The following is a 14,600-nucleotide window of genomic DNA, read 5'->3' as shown; positions in this document are numbered from 1 at the left end:
CGATACGACCCATGCTGGACCGTCGTCGCTCTGGTCCACGCCGGCATCAGGCATCCAGCACCCGCGCCGTCGCCGCCAGGCCGCCGCACCGCCAGACAGCCGCACCAGCCCGCCGAGGTCGTACGTCGTCAACGGGGACGCGGTGTCGTCGCACGTCGCCGTCGACGTCGCGTCACCGTGATCGCGCGTGGTCCAGGGACCGCGGGTGCGCCGCGCCGACGATCGCCGGCAATCGGACATAGATAAAAAAGGAGTAGAGAGCGAAACGGAGCTACGGAGGAGGGCACGAGGGACGTCCAAGGACTCGAGGATACCGCAGGACGTGAGGACCGTCTGGGACCGTCTCCTCGGTTCATCGAACTCGAGCGAAACACCGCGCCGTGACTCCGCGGGAACTCGCGGCGCGACGCTTTTGGACTTGTTTATATTTTCTTCTTTTTTCTCTCTCTCTCTTTCTCTCTTACTCTCCACCGACCTCGCTACCGGCGAGTCTCGAAGGTGACAGCAGTGAACGAACGGTCAGCGAGGAGCAGCTACTCCGGGGACGGATATCGCCAACTCGCCGCGCGGGGAAGCGACTGTGACCGGTGGACTCTCTCTCTGTTGAGCACCAGCCGCGCTCGGTGCGATCAAAGTTCCTGCGGTCGTGTCGCGCGTGTCTGCGCGACGTCGGCTCCCCGCAGGTGCCGCGGGGAAATCGGCCGGCGGCGAGTCGTCGCGCACAACTACTGTCAATCGCGAAGGTGCCACCATTCCCGCCGGACGGGCACGTAAACGCTATCCCGCACCTGTGCGCGCCGATCGTTCCGGTCAGGTAGTCGCTCCGGTCAGCCTATCGGTATTGACACTATCGTACGCGAGGCTCGCGGTGTCATACATGTCGCGTGTACTTGTCGCGGTGGTGAACGCAGTGCAGTCGCGGAAGAATGCGGCCGCTGAGGACCATGAGGACCGATATTAGTTGACGAACAAGTGCTCCAGGTGCGCGTGACTTATCGGATAATCGTATCCGGAAGGGAGAGAGAGAGCGCAGAGCGCGAATCGCGGGGAAGGAACTGGACGCGGCGTGTCCCTGAGAAAAGTGAGGGACGTGTGAGGACAGTGTTTCGATATCCCGGGCAAAATCGGATGGACCCTCTCGCGGAGGGCGAAAACGCGCGGCGGAGGTGAGAGGGAGGAGGGCGGAAGCGTGACGACGGCCGAGATCGGGATCGGGTGCTTTGTCCTGCTGTTCTGTCACCGACGTGCGCCCGTCGCGTCCTCCTTCCTCATCTCGTCCCCGCGGATGTGAGCCAGGAGACCGGAAAGGTGAAACGACACTGCGGCCCTTGCCCTCCCGACAACGGCAACTGCAACCCCTTTCCGTCCCGGGCGACCGGAGCCGAGGCTCGTTCTTCAAGAGACAGTGTTTCGTGACGAGAGTCGGAGATCGTGAAAACGCCACCATGAGGATCAAAATGCCCGCGGTCAGGATCGCGCAAGGTGAGTGAGGGACAACGAGAAAAAAAAGAGAGTCACGTTACCGACACGAGCCCTTTCTCCCGTGCACACGTGCCGATGTCATTTCTTTCTTTCGCGAAAACGCTAAAGAGCGACGACACGTCCGGAGACATTGGCCACCTCGCGGCCACCGCTTTGGAGCCGTAATTGAGAACACGGGAGCGAGACGCTCGTGGGGCGGCCGATGGTGCGAAAACACGCGATTAGACACACGCCAAATGCGTGATATTCGTCACGTTTGCGAAGGCGGTGCGCTCGAAATTGTGTGTCGTGTTTACGAGCGTGTTTATTGTGCCACGCGGTTGAATGGAGCAGCGAAACAACCGAGTTATTACAACCGCGAGGCCCTTTGCTTCTCACGATGTTTCTTACTTTTACACATTCGCCGCGTCATTAGATGATTAAATATGGCGCGATTAGATTAGATTTGATAATGTATTCCCGTTACGTCGTCTCGATTGGTCCGAAACGAGATAACTGAATGCTTTCGACAATTAGGATAATTGTATTTTCGATAAATGTCTATAAGAAGAACAGATAGCTAGATTGGTTCCGTCGAACTTAAATATATACGCTTACTTCTCCATAGAATCCGAAACCCGAAAACAAGGAAGAAACTAGGAATTAGAGGGGAAAAAATGGAAAAAGCGTTAGCTATATTTATCGGTAAAAAAAAAAACAATAGCCTCTGGACGAAAAAGTCAAGAATGTACCTTCGAATTCCAATCGCGCGAGAATCCAAAACACAAATATTTGCAATACCGCCATCTCGCATCAAAAAGATTCCTTTTCAGCAAAAGTTTCAACAAACACACGTGTACTTTTCATAAGTTGACGTTTTTCATTTTGTTAGTTTTACACTTGTCAATTTTTATGTTAATATTAGGAAAGAAAATAGTCAAACGTGACGTCCTTTGGGTTAAATAGTAAGGTGGCCTCGCACCTTTCTCGCGTAGAGACGTTTCGCACTTCTCCCGGAGACCTTTAACGCACCAATTTTTTCGTATCAACGTACGGAGACAATGGCGTTGATCAGAAGCATAATTACTTGCGGATCCAGTCGATTACGTCGACGTAACTCGATTTTAAGTTTTCTCCGAGAGCAGATCAAAAGCAATCTCTCTCCCGGTTGTTAACCGCCGCCGACAAATCCGTGCCATTTGTAACGAGAAACTCTCGGCGCTCATCGGCGGCCCGCAAATCCTTCCACGGTGATCCGTGATCGGATCGTCGTAAATCGTTTTAGAATCGAGTCACGCAAGTCCGGCACGCTCCACTTCGATCCTAATCATTTTATGATCCCGTCTCGGTTCATTGGCGTCGCGGCGTCACCGCCGCGCTCTACGTCGTCGTAAAAATAAGGCGACTCTCAAAAATCAGGCCCCCTCGCGATTAATTTCGTGGCAAGCGGCGTTTTCTGGGGAAAAGAATTCAATGCGGTAGTCATAATACAAGCCTCCCGCAATCGAGCCGGCATCCCAGCCGCGATCCGGTAATTAACTCCGTTTCCTTGGAAAAAGCATCCGCGTCCCGATGAAGAGGGCAACCTGTCGATGAGGTAAGCGCGCGGCTGTTCCTCGTGGCGTGGCGCTACAAAAAAAAGTGAAAAGGATCGGCGGTCGCGTGGCCGAGGATGGAGAGAAGGTAAAAAAGCTACGAAAAGCGCGAGAAAGTTAAGTGCGAGAGAGGGAAGAGAGAGAGGAGGGGGGGAAAGAAAAACAGAGAGAGAGAGAGAGAGAGAGAGAGAGAAGCACGGGGTGCAAGGAGAAAGAGAAAGTGTGTGTGTGAGTGAATGAACCAGGGGGAGAAGAAGAGGTCGAACGAGAGCGAAAGAGGGAAAAGAGGGATGGAAGGCCAACGTCTTCGGGTAACTCGTCGTCGGCTGAATTTTTAATTAGTCCGCGACAGCCCCCACCAGGCGAGGAGAGTGGAGGCGGCGAAGGTGGTGGAAAAGGAGTCTGAGAGAAGCAGGAGGTAGAGGTGGAGGAAGAGGAGAAGGAGGAGGAGGAGGAGGAGGAGGAGAAGGTGACGGCGCGGTGGAAGGCGCGGGGTGGGCTAGAAAGGGCGGCATTGTCATGCGCGCGTTTTTCACAGACTTTTCCACCCCCGCGACTGCTACCCCTCGTCGGCAACACCCGCCCCCGCGACGTCCGCGAGGCACCCCCTCGCCTCTACGGAACGGCGGCGACGCCGGCGACGGCGGCGGCGGCAGCGGCGGCGGCTCCGTTTTCTTAATTACAACTGCGATATTCTTTAGTTCGCGCGATGACGCCGCCGCGAAAAGATACCGGAATATTTCTCCGGCACCGATTATCCCCTCGCGCCCCGATCACTTCTACCGGCTGACCTTCGTCGCGGGGTAGCAGCGTAGCGATCGATAGATCAATGGGCCACGTCGATTCGCGAGTGACGACGAGCAGCGTAACGCCATGATTTCTAAGACGGCGAGGACCGATAATGGCGCGCGACGATCGATCGCGATTAGGATGTCGCGGTGGACCGGGCCGCGAGTCCGCGAGTTTGCCTATCTGCCACCCTGAAGCGAGGTTAATGAGGAACAGTGCCAGTGTGTCGACAGATCCCCCTGAGTCCGAGTCAATGGCCACTTTTATGTTTCGTGGCAAAATCGAGATCGATTTCTCTTTAATTTGAATCGACCTCTAGAACACGATGCCGCGAGACGACCGCTGTTCTTCGCGCGGTAACTAAGAAAGTCCTGTTTACTTCTCGGCCAACTACCTGACGGCTGACGACCAAGTGACGGCCTCGTGAACGTAGATACGATGATGATGATGATGGATGTGCTTCGTTTCACCTCGCCGTTCTAACCGCAGCTCACTTGATACCGGTGAATCGATGATGACGCGAATGGTATCGTCCACCGTTCGCGTTAAGGTGAGTTGTCCGTCGGCGTCAAATGAGCTCTCCTTTTTTCTTTCTTCTCCTACGACAATCGGATCGCGGACAGGTCGGTCGCGATGGCGGAGAATCGTGACAATTAAAGAGAATGCGGCGGAGCTTGGGCGAGCCATCGCGTTCTCGTCTCAAGCTTTAAATCCGTGTTGGTAAACGCAGAGTTATCCTTTCTTCGAAACGACGTGTCGCGCGTCTACGCCTCTATTATATCCGTCTGTCCGCTGTTCCTTCCTACGTGCATACGTAGACAGGCGGCAAATAGATCGCGCATTACTCACGTACCGGGGCGGCGAGTATCGCATCCGATCATGCGATCACTTTCCCATAACAACGGGCCGGGCAAAAGGGAGTTATCTGGTCACCCGACACTCACGAGCTAACGGCGACCGTCGCGAGAAACGTTTCGTTGAACGTTTCGAGACAAAAATGTAAGAAAAATTTACCGGAGGAAGAAACGACGAAACCAGCGAAGTATTCGAGATTAAAAATTATCGATGTACGACGAAAAATTGATTTGGCCCGGTGTGATTTAAATACAGAATCATTGATACGGAGACCCCTTCGATACGCTCATTTGTGAGTGTGGTTTTAAATGCGATATGAAAAGTATACTCGTTTACGCATCGTTGATACTGTAAACTTTCATTAGTGCTTTGTCAGCTACATTGATCTCTGTGCGATAGTGTGTGGGATTGTCGTTGTGTTTGTATCCGCTTTTTAAACAGCGGCGACGAGATATCAGTCCGACGTATTCCTCAGAATGCGAAATTGTACATATATCACTGCTGACGTCAAGGCGGCGTTAAGGCCGTCATTTTAGCGCGCGTCTTTTGCAAAGTCTGAATAACAAGATATCACTGCAGCCTAACGCTGTAAATCATCCGCCGCTTACGTTTTGTTTTTGACCACGATAACCACATAACGTCATGGTCGATAGAGTCGCTGTAGGTATCGCAACGACGCAACAAGCCTACGGGTGTTAAACGCCGAATGATCGATCAACTGATCGGCCCGCATACTCCCTCGTCGTCGAAAAGTTCTTAAACTCGCCACGTCTTGCGGTACGCGTTTAATTTTCTGCTTTAGAACCGCAGCGTAGATTCTACTTTTCTACATGTTACTTGCTTTCGTACAGCGGCTTCGATATTTCCGAGGTGATTCTCCATCGACCAGCACGTTGTCTTTCAGAACTCGTGAAAATTAAACCCGACCGCACCTAAGTCGGGCAAAATTATATACTTTTTGTCATTATTAAAACTGACAATTATTCAGAAGATGCGTGGACAACTATGTCCGTTGCGATGAAAAGAAAATTTTCGCCGCCGTAGCTAATCGTGGTTTGCCGAAAGTATTTCGCTGCCGTAACTATAAATTTTTATGCCGCGGCAAACGGTTTGCACCTGACACAATGGGCACGGCAGCAAAGTGTTTAGCTATCATAAGCAGAAATAGTTGGAAAACACCAAAGTTAATTACGTTAATTTAAAGCGAAGCTCTTCCGTTGATAGGCAGACGCGGCAAAGGTTAATAAGCGCGCAATTACACTCGCTGACCCGCGGGAAGGGTTTCTTGCTCGCCCCGTATCTAGTCTCGAGGTACTCCCGAGGATGTTATTTAGCAAACAGAGCGCTAAAGCTTTGCCCCCCCCTCCTCCCCCTCCCCCCGCCGGCACGTGCGCGGCATATGCGCCTTTTGCGTACGGTGTACGCAGTACGTGTTGAATATTGTCTTTGATGCGCGGCCCGTCGGAAGCCCTTCGTCTCCTCCTCGCGTCTCTCCTTTCTCTCACGTCACCCTCCCCGTCCTCTTACGGATCCGTTCTCTCCTCTTGCTCCTCTAGCGCGTCTTCAAGCGAGTCCCTCGACCAAAAAAACCGCTTTGATTTGATTTTCTAGATTAACCTTTAGGGCGCCGGGCGCGTGGCGAACCCTTTTCCTTCCGTCTCCCTCTCGCGATCCCTCCTCTCCATTCGTTCTCTTCCTTCTCCTTTGCATCGGGATCCAGCAGCACGCGACCAGGTAAGGCGACGGCACTCACGATTTTTCATGCACGATGACGCCGGTTGAAGAAAGAGCCCGCGAGGTTTGCGGAGAAGACGCGTGTAGTAGACGCGACAACGATAAAAGGTCGAAATTGCGAATTAGTTCGATCAGGTGAGTTCACACTTGACCACGTCTCGTTTGCATATGAGAAGTTTTAGTATTGCATATTAATTGAGTCGCAGTGTTCGAGTCGAAGCGAAAATGATTAGTTAATACCGAGGAACTTATTATATTTGACTATTAATACCGAGGAACTTATTATATTTGATCGATAAATAATTCGCTGCTATATAACGTATATCGGTCTAATAAGAGAAATTAAATAGAGGTATTATTATTGATTTATCGCAGTGGAACTACTGTGAGAGTGTCACTTGGAATTAATGATATGATATTCTCATTAATATATTTTAACTAATAATGCATTCGAGAAATCTATCGGTTCGGAGACCGACATCGAGATGGCACCACTTATCATCGCTGTCTGATGCCGCATTGACGTTCGCTACTGAATGTTAACGCTCGCCCTGCTCAGCCCTTTTCTCAGCCGAGAATAAAAGAGAAAAAGAATTTTCCCGCGTATAATCGTTATGAGAAAAACGGCTTTCGCAAATTTATTTGAGTAAGAGATGAATAAAATAGCGAATAGCGAATACGAAAGAAGGGGCTTTCCTTAAAAGACGAAAACACGGGACTGCCCGCTGCTAAGAATAGCGAGATGAACAAAGTTAAATAAGAATGAACGCTGATAATTAAAGCTAATTAAATAGTTTATGTACCTTCTCATCTCACGGGCCCCACTTACGTCAGCTCGGACTATTAAAATTAGCAGGTACGGTGGTGCGCGAGGATTAATAAAGCCCCTTGGCCGATCTCCCGCGAGGCAAGCTCGTCTAGCTCGCGCCACGTTAATTATCGCGATTAGATACGCGCGAGAAAGAAACCGGCGGCGATGGTGAGGCGGTGGCAGGACGGAAAAGTACGTCTCCGATACGGAGCCTCGAATCAGTTATAGGGGAAAATGGGACAGACTACGCGGGACAGGCATTAATTACTCATCGGACTCTACTTCAATCCTCCTGGTCCTACCGCTAGGACAGACGACGTCGATACAGTTTCTCCACGTCTTCGCCGAACTCGGTAACAACGGGGCTGTATATCGTCCATCCAATCTGCTGGTGGGCAATTTCGGCTGAAATACGATGTCGTCTGGTTCGTTCGCGAGACTCGTCGACCCGGCTTATTGGCCTTCGTGGTACACCCACCCTTGAAAAGGGGTTAAGATCGCGAGGACGCGCGCGAAGAGTCGTCTTTTCACGACTGAACGTGGATGTAAATGATAAATGGTATAATACGATTGACATTTTATAAAACTGGTCAAATCTGCGACGATGCGCGGTGGATCGGCTGAGTTAGGGCTCTTAAGACAATGTTTTATGTTTTAAGCATTTGTCTTGAGGTAACGCACCTTAAGCGCCTTGCTGGCGCATTATAAAGATAAAATGAGATAAAGTAATGCTTACTGGGCATTTAGGCATTGGTATACGTGATTTTGGTCGGCGGTTTACCCCTCGAAAAAATCCCTAGCGTTGATTCAACCTTTTCTTGAGATATTCATAAAATGCGCGAAAGGTATTTCATTAAAAAGATGAAATACTTAGGAGATTAAGAGAAAAGGGGAAACACGCCTCGCAGATAAATCCCCGTTTATCGTCTTAATGTCGCCACAAGCGAAAATATTTTGTCCCCTCGAATAGCGATTCTATGGGGTACAGAATAGACTTTGAAGAGGATCGGGTCGTTTTTCGACTTTTATTCAAAATAATGGATTCAGAAGCGCGCGTCCACGGTGGCCGGCCGTTCTCGCCCCGAAGAAAAGCACCGGGGACAGCATCGAGTTGCACCCGTAAAAAAAAAAGGAAGAAGGGCACGGAGGTGTCCGTCCCGGGTAAGTCGAGACTGTCCGCGCGACGAGAAGGCGCTGCGAGGGAAATTTATGTTGTTTGCGGTGTCGGTTTCCTGGTCCATTGTCCACCATTGTCCGAGACCCTCCTCCCAAGGTGCGAACACCTTTCGAAACGATAATCTGCTCGTATTATTATACGCTTTGTCGGCCGTTCACTTGTCGGTAAGCAGGAAGAGGGGATGGACCGACTTACCACCGGCTACCTGACCAAGGGTCACTACGAAGCGCCTCCTTCCACTTAGGAAGTACAAGGTGGCCGGTCCCCTTTCCGGAACGATCATCGACGACACCTCGTAGGTCACCTGACGAGGGTCACTTCGGTGCGTGTCTCCCTCCGAGCCGAGAAATTGAAGCGATCTGATCTGACCGCGGTGCACAAGTGACGCCGTCGCTGATTTAATTAAAACTTTTTATCTATTATTTCGCCACCGCGTCGTCACATGAGCGCAGCTACCTCGCGGTTAATTGTTTATTGTCTTTCTGAAAAGCGTCTCACGCATTATTCATTGGGAGGCACTTTGAGAACTCATCGCAAGTACAATTCCCCTTTATAGCTATTTATTATTTGCTATGCTTTGTCTGAAGTTAACGAATAAAAAAAAAATTAATTACAGACTTCCGATACGAGATTACAAAAGGAAATTTGGGAAATATTTACGTCCCACAGAGACCAGCTGCGATTTGCTACGTTTTTATAATAGGCATCGCCGAGCAGAGCCGTAATTTACATTGTGATGTCAAAGCATGTGCGCGCACTCTCAGGCTACTGATCCGGGGATTTCCTTCCTCGTGGCCACCCGTTATAATCTAATCCTCCACGACCGGCGCGCGTATGTAAACCACGTGGCGCGTATACACGGCGTCTCGCGGCATTCTATAAATACGACATGTTGGAGACCAAGTTCAGGGGAATAGGGAGGAACGTGGTGCTTTTATAGATATTCCCTTGGACTCGTCGTGTCGGGTTCGAGGTTGGATCTAGTTATGCGTACTCTCTCTCTCTCTCTCTCCTCCTGTCTTTCTCTCTTTGTCTGCACTCTCTCGCCTTCGGCCCCACGGCGAGCGTTGGCCCCGCAGAAACTTCGGCCAAAGAGCTACTTTCCCGCTTCTTAATGGGAACACTCACGGAGCTGCTCCGGAGTGCCGGAAGCGCGTAATTAAAAGGAAGGAAAAAGGATCCCCCGCATAATGACGCGTCCTTGAACATTACTTTTCACGCGAGGCGTACGCGTTCGATACCTGGCGGGTTCGTTGCCTCCTGATCGCGTCGGCGAGACCTTGAGGAAGTCGTATTTACCAAGGAAGTGTCTGTAGCAGTCGAGTTTCTCCGAAACTGTCCCCACGCTCTTAATGCTTCCGCGCAATAAGATCGCTGTAAGGAAACAACAATGCGACGGGGGTTGCTCGGCGTTGCTGCTAATCGGCTCAGCTCTTTCGCAAGGTCGTATGTCAATTTTACACAATTTTCAGTTCTTTAAACGTGTTCACTCTGGTCCTAAATGACTGTTCAAGCCGAGGACAATCGAAAATTCCGTCAAATCGAGATACGACCTTGCGAAAGAGATCAGTCGTATTCTTAATCTTACTCTCGAAAAGTCAATCGGTGAATCATCACTGAAAACAGTGAATATTCACTGATTCACAGTTATAAGTGTAGCACTGAATTATATTCAGTGCTAGAGGAGAGTTCCCTATTATGAGACATGTCCCTAATATGCCCCTAATATGAGATAGCGGGGTATCTGCTAAATTAATAGCCAACATATGCTGGCTCCACCATGAATTCATTGCCCTTCGAGTAAAATCTGTTTCGTGGAAAATTCATTGTCAGTTCGCGCGTGTAATCGTTGCGAAAAGAGACTTGTGAAATTGGATGTTGAAAACCCGCGGCAACGTGCCGATAAACCTCGAGCATCCTTGCGTCCTCTTAATTACTGCAATGCGCTAGAATTAGCGCAAGTGCAGTGATAAATACTGCAATAAATATTATTAATAAATTCGTATTACGGTCTTCTCTTGAAAATCCTGGCGCTGTTTAGTTAATCGGCATTAATACAACATAGCATCGAACATAAGTTTCGGATTATCCTACTTTTCGTAATAAAACGAAGTTTCGAGATTATACTTAAATGGTATTAAGATTAAACTCATGAAATACTTCGTTCCAGTCTTAACTATGCATTATCTTATTAACATCGACATTTTTCGTTACCATTCTGTATTCTTATTGCAAGCACGTAGACGCGTTTGTCACCGTTGAAATTTAAAGAAATCGCCTTGAAGTATCTGGATTTCTTTCATCTGTAGTATAAGGAATGTGTCATCGAATACCGGAAGGGGAAATGACGCTGTCGAACGTGATTTTCGGGTCGGCGAGCCAGATCGGATATTTGCTTTGACGAGGCGATAATGGGCGACATAAAGGAGCGGCGTAATGGTCAAAAAGACGAGACCGAGGCAAAGCGGCGAAACAAAAGGCGCCGCGAGAAATCACGTCCGGCCATTGCTCGACTGCTCGAAGGCGGAATAAAACGTGGAAAAAGCGCCAGCTTTGAAACGCGCGGGCTTTCAATTGGTCGCGAGACGCAGAATTGCACGGCGGGGTTCTCGATTTTTAGTAAGCTCGATCGTGAGAGGAAGGAGAGAGGAAAGCGCGAAGGACTGGCGGAGGAGAGTCCATTGTTACGGGACCGGACCAATTGCGGGACGGGTCCGCGGGAGGCCCCGGACGCGGGACTATTGTAAAAAAGAAAAAAAAAGAAACGTGATTGGGGTCACAGTTTCTTACGCGTTTCGTGCCCGACGCACGAAAATTACAATGGCTGCGAACGTTACTGTTCGCCGGCGATGCAAGATGCAAATAATATCAGTTGTCAATTATAATCGGCAAAATTATCGAGCGCACAGTACAATCATTCGAGGCGTAAACCGCTGACCAAAATCATGTACACCAATGCCTACTAATGTCGAGCGTTACTTTATCTTATTATCTTATTTTAGTTTATCTATAATGCCCCGGCAAGGCCTGATGCCCCAACCGAGCCGATAAAATAGGATAAAATAAGATAATAAGATAAAGTAATGCCCACTGGACATTGGTGGGTATTGGTGTACAAGATTTTGATCAGCGGTTTTCCCCTCGGCCCAAACTGATGCCCAAAAAATGCCCAGTAATGCCGTGAATCTGTACACCACAATGCCCTTGGGCGGTTTACCCTTCGATAATCATCGGAGTGCGACGAATGGTATTTGCACGTGGATAAAATTTGCCACGAATCTCAACTTATTATCGATAAAGTGCTTTGATGCAACGCTATAGGGGAGTGCGAGATTGTTTTTAATTAATTCCGATAACGCACGAGAAGTTGCGGAATTGCGTATTCTTATAGAAAAACGGACAAATGCGAAAGAGAGGCGGCCCGGAATATTTAACATACGCGATCTTTCTGAACAAGTGGAACTGTTTCGCGGCGTTAAAATAAATGATACACATACGGGGTAATTTTGATCTAGTAATCGCGGCTGGCACGGAAAGTTACGAAACAAAATGTTCGGCAGCAGCGAAGTGTCGCGCGGCGAATAAATTTGCACTTCGCGAATTGAGGCGTCGCGTCGGTGTTTATGGGCGCCGCTCGCCTGCTATAGCATCTCCTAGCGCTACGCGCCGGAGACGCACAATTCGAAAATTACGGCGAGCTTCGCGAGCCACGCGCGCATTAATTCTCGCCCGAGAAAACTCGCGCGATCGTTAATTATTTCGCGTGACACGCTTCGGCACTTCGCGCGTTGTCAAAAGTTCGCATTCGGATGTTTTGCGGTAGCGTGGCGCGGAGTTTCGTCGCGGGGGAGGGTGGAGGGTGGGAGGGAGGGAGGGGGGGGAGAACGTTTTGAATAATGTAACAACGAAACCCCAGCCTCCGCCGTTCCCTATTCCCCTCCCCCCTCGCCGCCTCCCTCTTTCGTCTCTTTACCGCGGAACTTTCTAATTAACCAGCAAGAGCAAGAGAGAAAGCAGATGAAAGAGGACGCGGGAGGAAAAGGGAGAAGCCACAGTGCCGGACAATACAAAGCCACGGCGCGGCTTTGGCGCTTTGCGTTTCGTCGCGTTTCCCATTGGCGATCCTCGTTGCCGCTCTCGTTGCCCGCCGTTTGTTTTTCCGTCATTGTCGGGCACGGTGGGCCAACATGGAAGCGAAACCCACCGGTGCGTGGTTTCATCATCATTGGACGAAAAACGTGTCCGCGGCCCCAGCCGAATGGGGTGTCACGTCATGCGCCCCGGCCTATCGGGGAATTTTAACGATATACTCCCACCTGACGCAAATTCCACATTAAAATTTATTTCTAATTAGATCTAGCTCGAAGAAAAAATCCTCCCGCGTACGATTGAGAAGTAAAAATGCGATCGCCCTTGACGACCTCATTGTACGACCGATCGTCACCGCCCGCTCGCGGGCGCACGACTGAGAGACCGCGCGGAATTTTGAAACCGAAATCGCGCGGAACTTTTTCGTTCCGTATCGCCGGTCGCCTTCCCACGTCTGCCATAAAGCCGCGGCACAGTTGTGAAAACGATTGCGGCGGGCGATTGGAGACGCGACGGCGACGAAGTTCCCAGGAGTCCGCACGGAGATGCGAGAAACGTCGAAGCAGAGTCCCACGAAAAGGTGAAACGCATCGCGCGGCCGCATTAAAGGCCACGCATGGCCATGCACGCCTGAGAAATACTCCCGGTGGCGCGGCGGGGGAGGCGCGCGACACGGAATACGGAATCCGCGATGTCCAGGCCTGCCGCATGTCGAGAGGCGACGCAGCTGTATGCCCGCGGGTGCATAACTGTACGCCTGTATGATTTATTTTGATCGGAAAAATCGGGGAAAGGGGTTTTCCTTGAAAGAAGACGCGAATTGAAAGGGACAGGAGGGACAGGTCAACTCTCTCTCTAGGACCTGTTTGCCCCGTTCTCTCAATGGACAATGTCCTGCTGGCGGGCTCACAAAGGGCGACCCGCGGGTCTTCGAGATTCCTCCCACGATACGCATGTGGAGCGATGGATCGCGAGTGCGAGCGAGACGACGCGCGTCCGCGCGCGAGAGAGACGGCCTGTACCCCATTCAGAATCCGTGAGAACCAGATTTCATATTTCTCATAACCGTCTGGCCGCCGAGCGCGGAACAGTGGAGCGTACTTTTCTAGCGGCTCCGATCTCCCCGAGGCCTTTCTGATATCCAATGTGGTCACTGATTTCACCCGTTTGTTCGGGACACATTCTCGTCGCGCGGCTTGAGATCGGGCTGATATTTTGGTACGACTTGCCGATACGCTCCACTTTCCGACGAGGGCACTGTTCCCCGTCCGTGCGATTTCTTCAGCATAAAAGCAGTTTCCTATGGGGTGCATCGCGGAAGAATTTCGAATCACAATATGTGACGACGTTATTATCAAATCCCCTCTTGTATCTCTCGGCTTGTCAAGTATGAAATCGATCGTACGATTATTCTAATTCGCGCTCTAACGCGTGAAAAGAAATTATAGCCCTAATGTAAGTTTAAATCCAAGGGAAATATAACAGCGACATGGATTTGTACACTGTCGCTTTCACGAGAACAGGATCAACATATTTGCTGCATTGCTCTAAATTAGACGTCCTGCAATATTCGTGTGATGTAATTGCAGCAATTATCTCGATGTCATTCGGAATCCAAGAAAATTATTTCCGCTATAACGACTTAAACGCTATAATGACTCATCGTTCTTCATTACATATATTTTTTAATGTGTCACATAATTGCATATACGTACATATATACATATGTATACATATATAGTTGTATGTATAGAAAAAATTTATATATTTTTTCTTGAGTACAGTAAAAATATGCCTTCTTTACTTATATTCATCATATATTTTAAACGGCAAAAAAATGATTTAATTCCATATATGCAGGCATATATTTCATATATATTCCGATAGATCTGTTTTATATATTAGATTATGTATTAAAATGCTTTGTAATGACCAATAATGTCGCAAATCTGTATACATTGTCCTCGGCGGTTTACCCCTCGTTTCGACATTATCGTTCTTAAAATGATGTATAAATGAAGTCAACATTCTACAAAAAATTTATAAGACGTAATTTTAAATCTCGGAAAATTACCTGCGCGGTCATGCG

The 14,600-nt window shown here is 49.5% G+C and overlaps 1 protein-coding gene across 1 annotated transcript in view; it reads left to right on the top strand.

Annotated features, from left to right (window-relative positions):
• Positions 1 to 237: 237 nt before the first annotated feature.
• LOC105570203 (B-cell lymphoma/leukemia 11A) overlaps positions 238 to 14,600 on the top strand; it is a 33,508-nt gene continuing 19,145 nt past the window's right edge. Inside the window, exon 1 of the mRNA XM_012027234.1 lies at positions 238 to 1,482. Within this exon, the coding sequence (XP_011882624.1) occupies positions 1,446 to 1,482 (37 nt within the window). The 5' untranslated portion in view covers positions 238 to 1,445. The remainder of the gene's footprint in view (positions 1,483 to 14,600) is intronic.

Source organism: Vollenhovia emeryi, unplaced genomic scaffold (genome assembly GCF_000949405.1).
Source record: "Vollenhovia emeryi isolate VEMERY1.0 unplaced genomic scaffold, V.emery_V1.0 DF939121.1, whole genome shotgun sequence".
In the NCBI taxonomy this organism is placed as follows: Eukaryota; Metazoa; Arthropoda; class Insecta; order Hymenoptera; family Formicidae; genus Vollenhovia; species Vollenhovia emeryi.
Note: the sequence above shows the minus strand (reverse complement) of the source record. Positions and strands in the feature narration are given on the sequence as shown.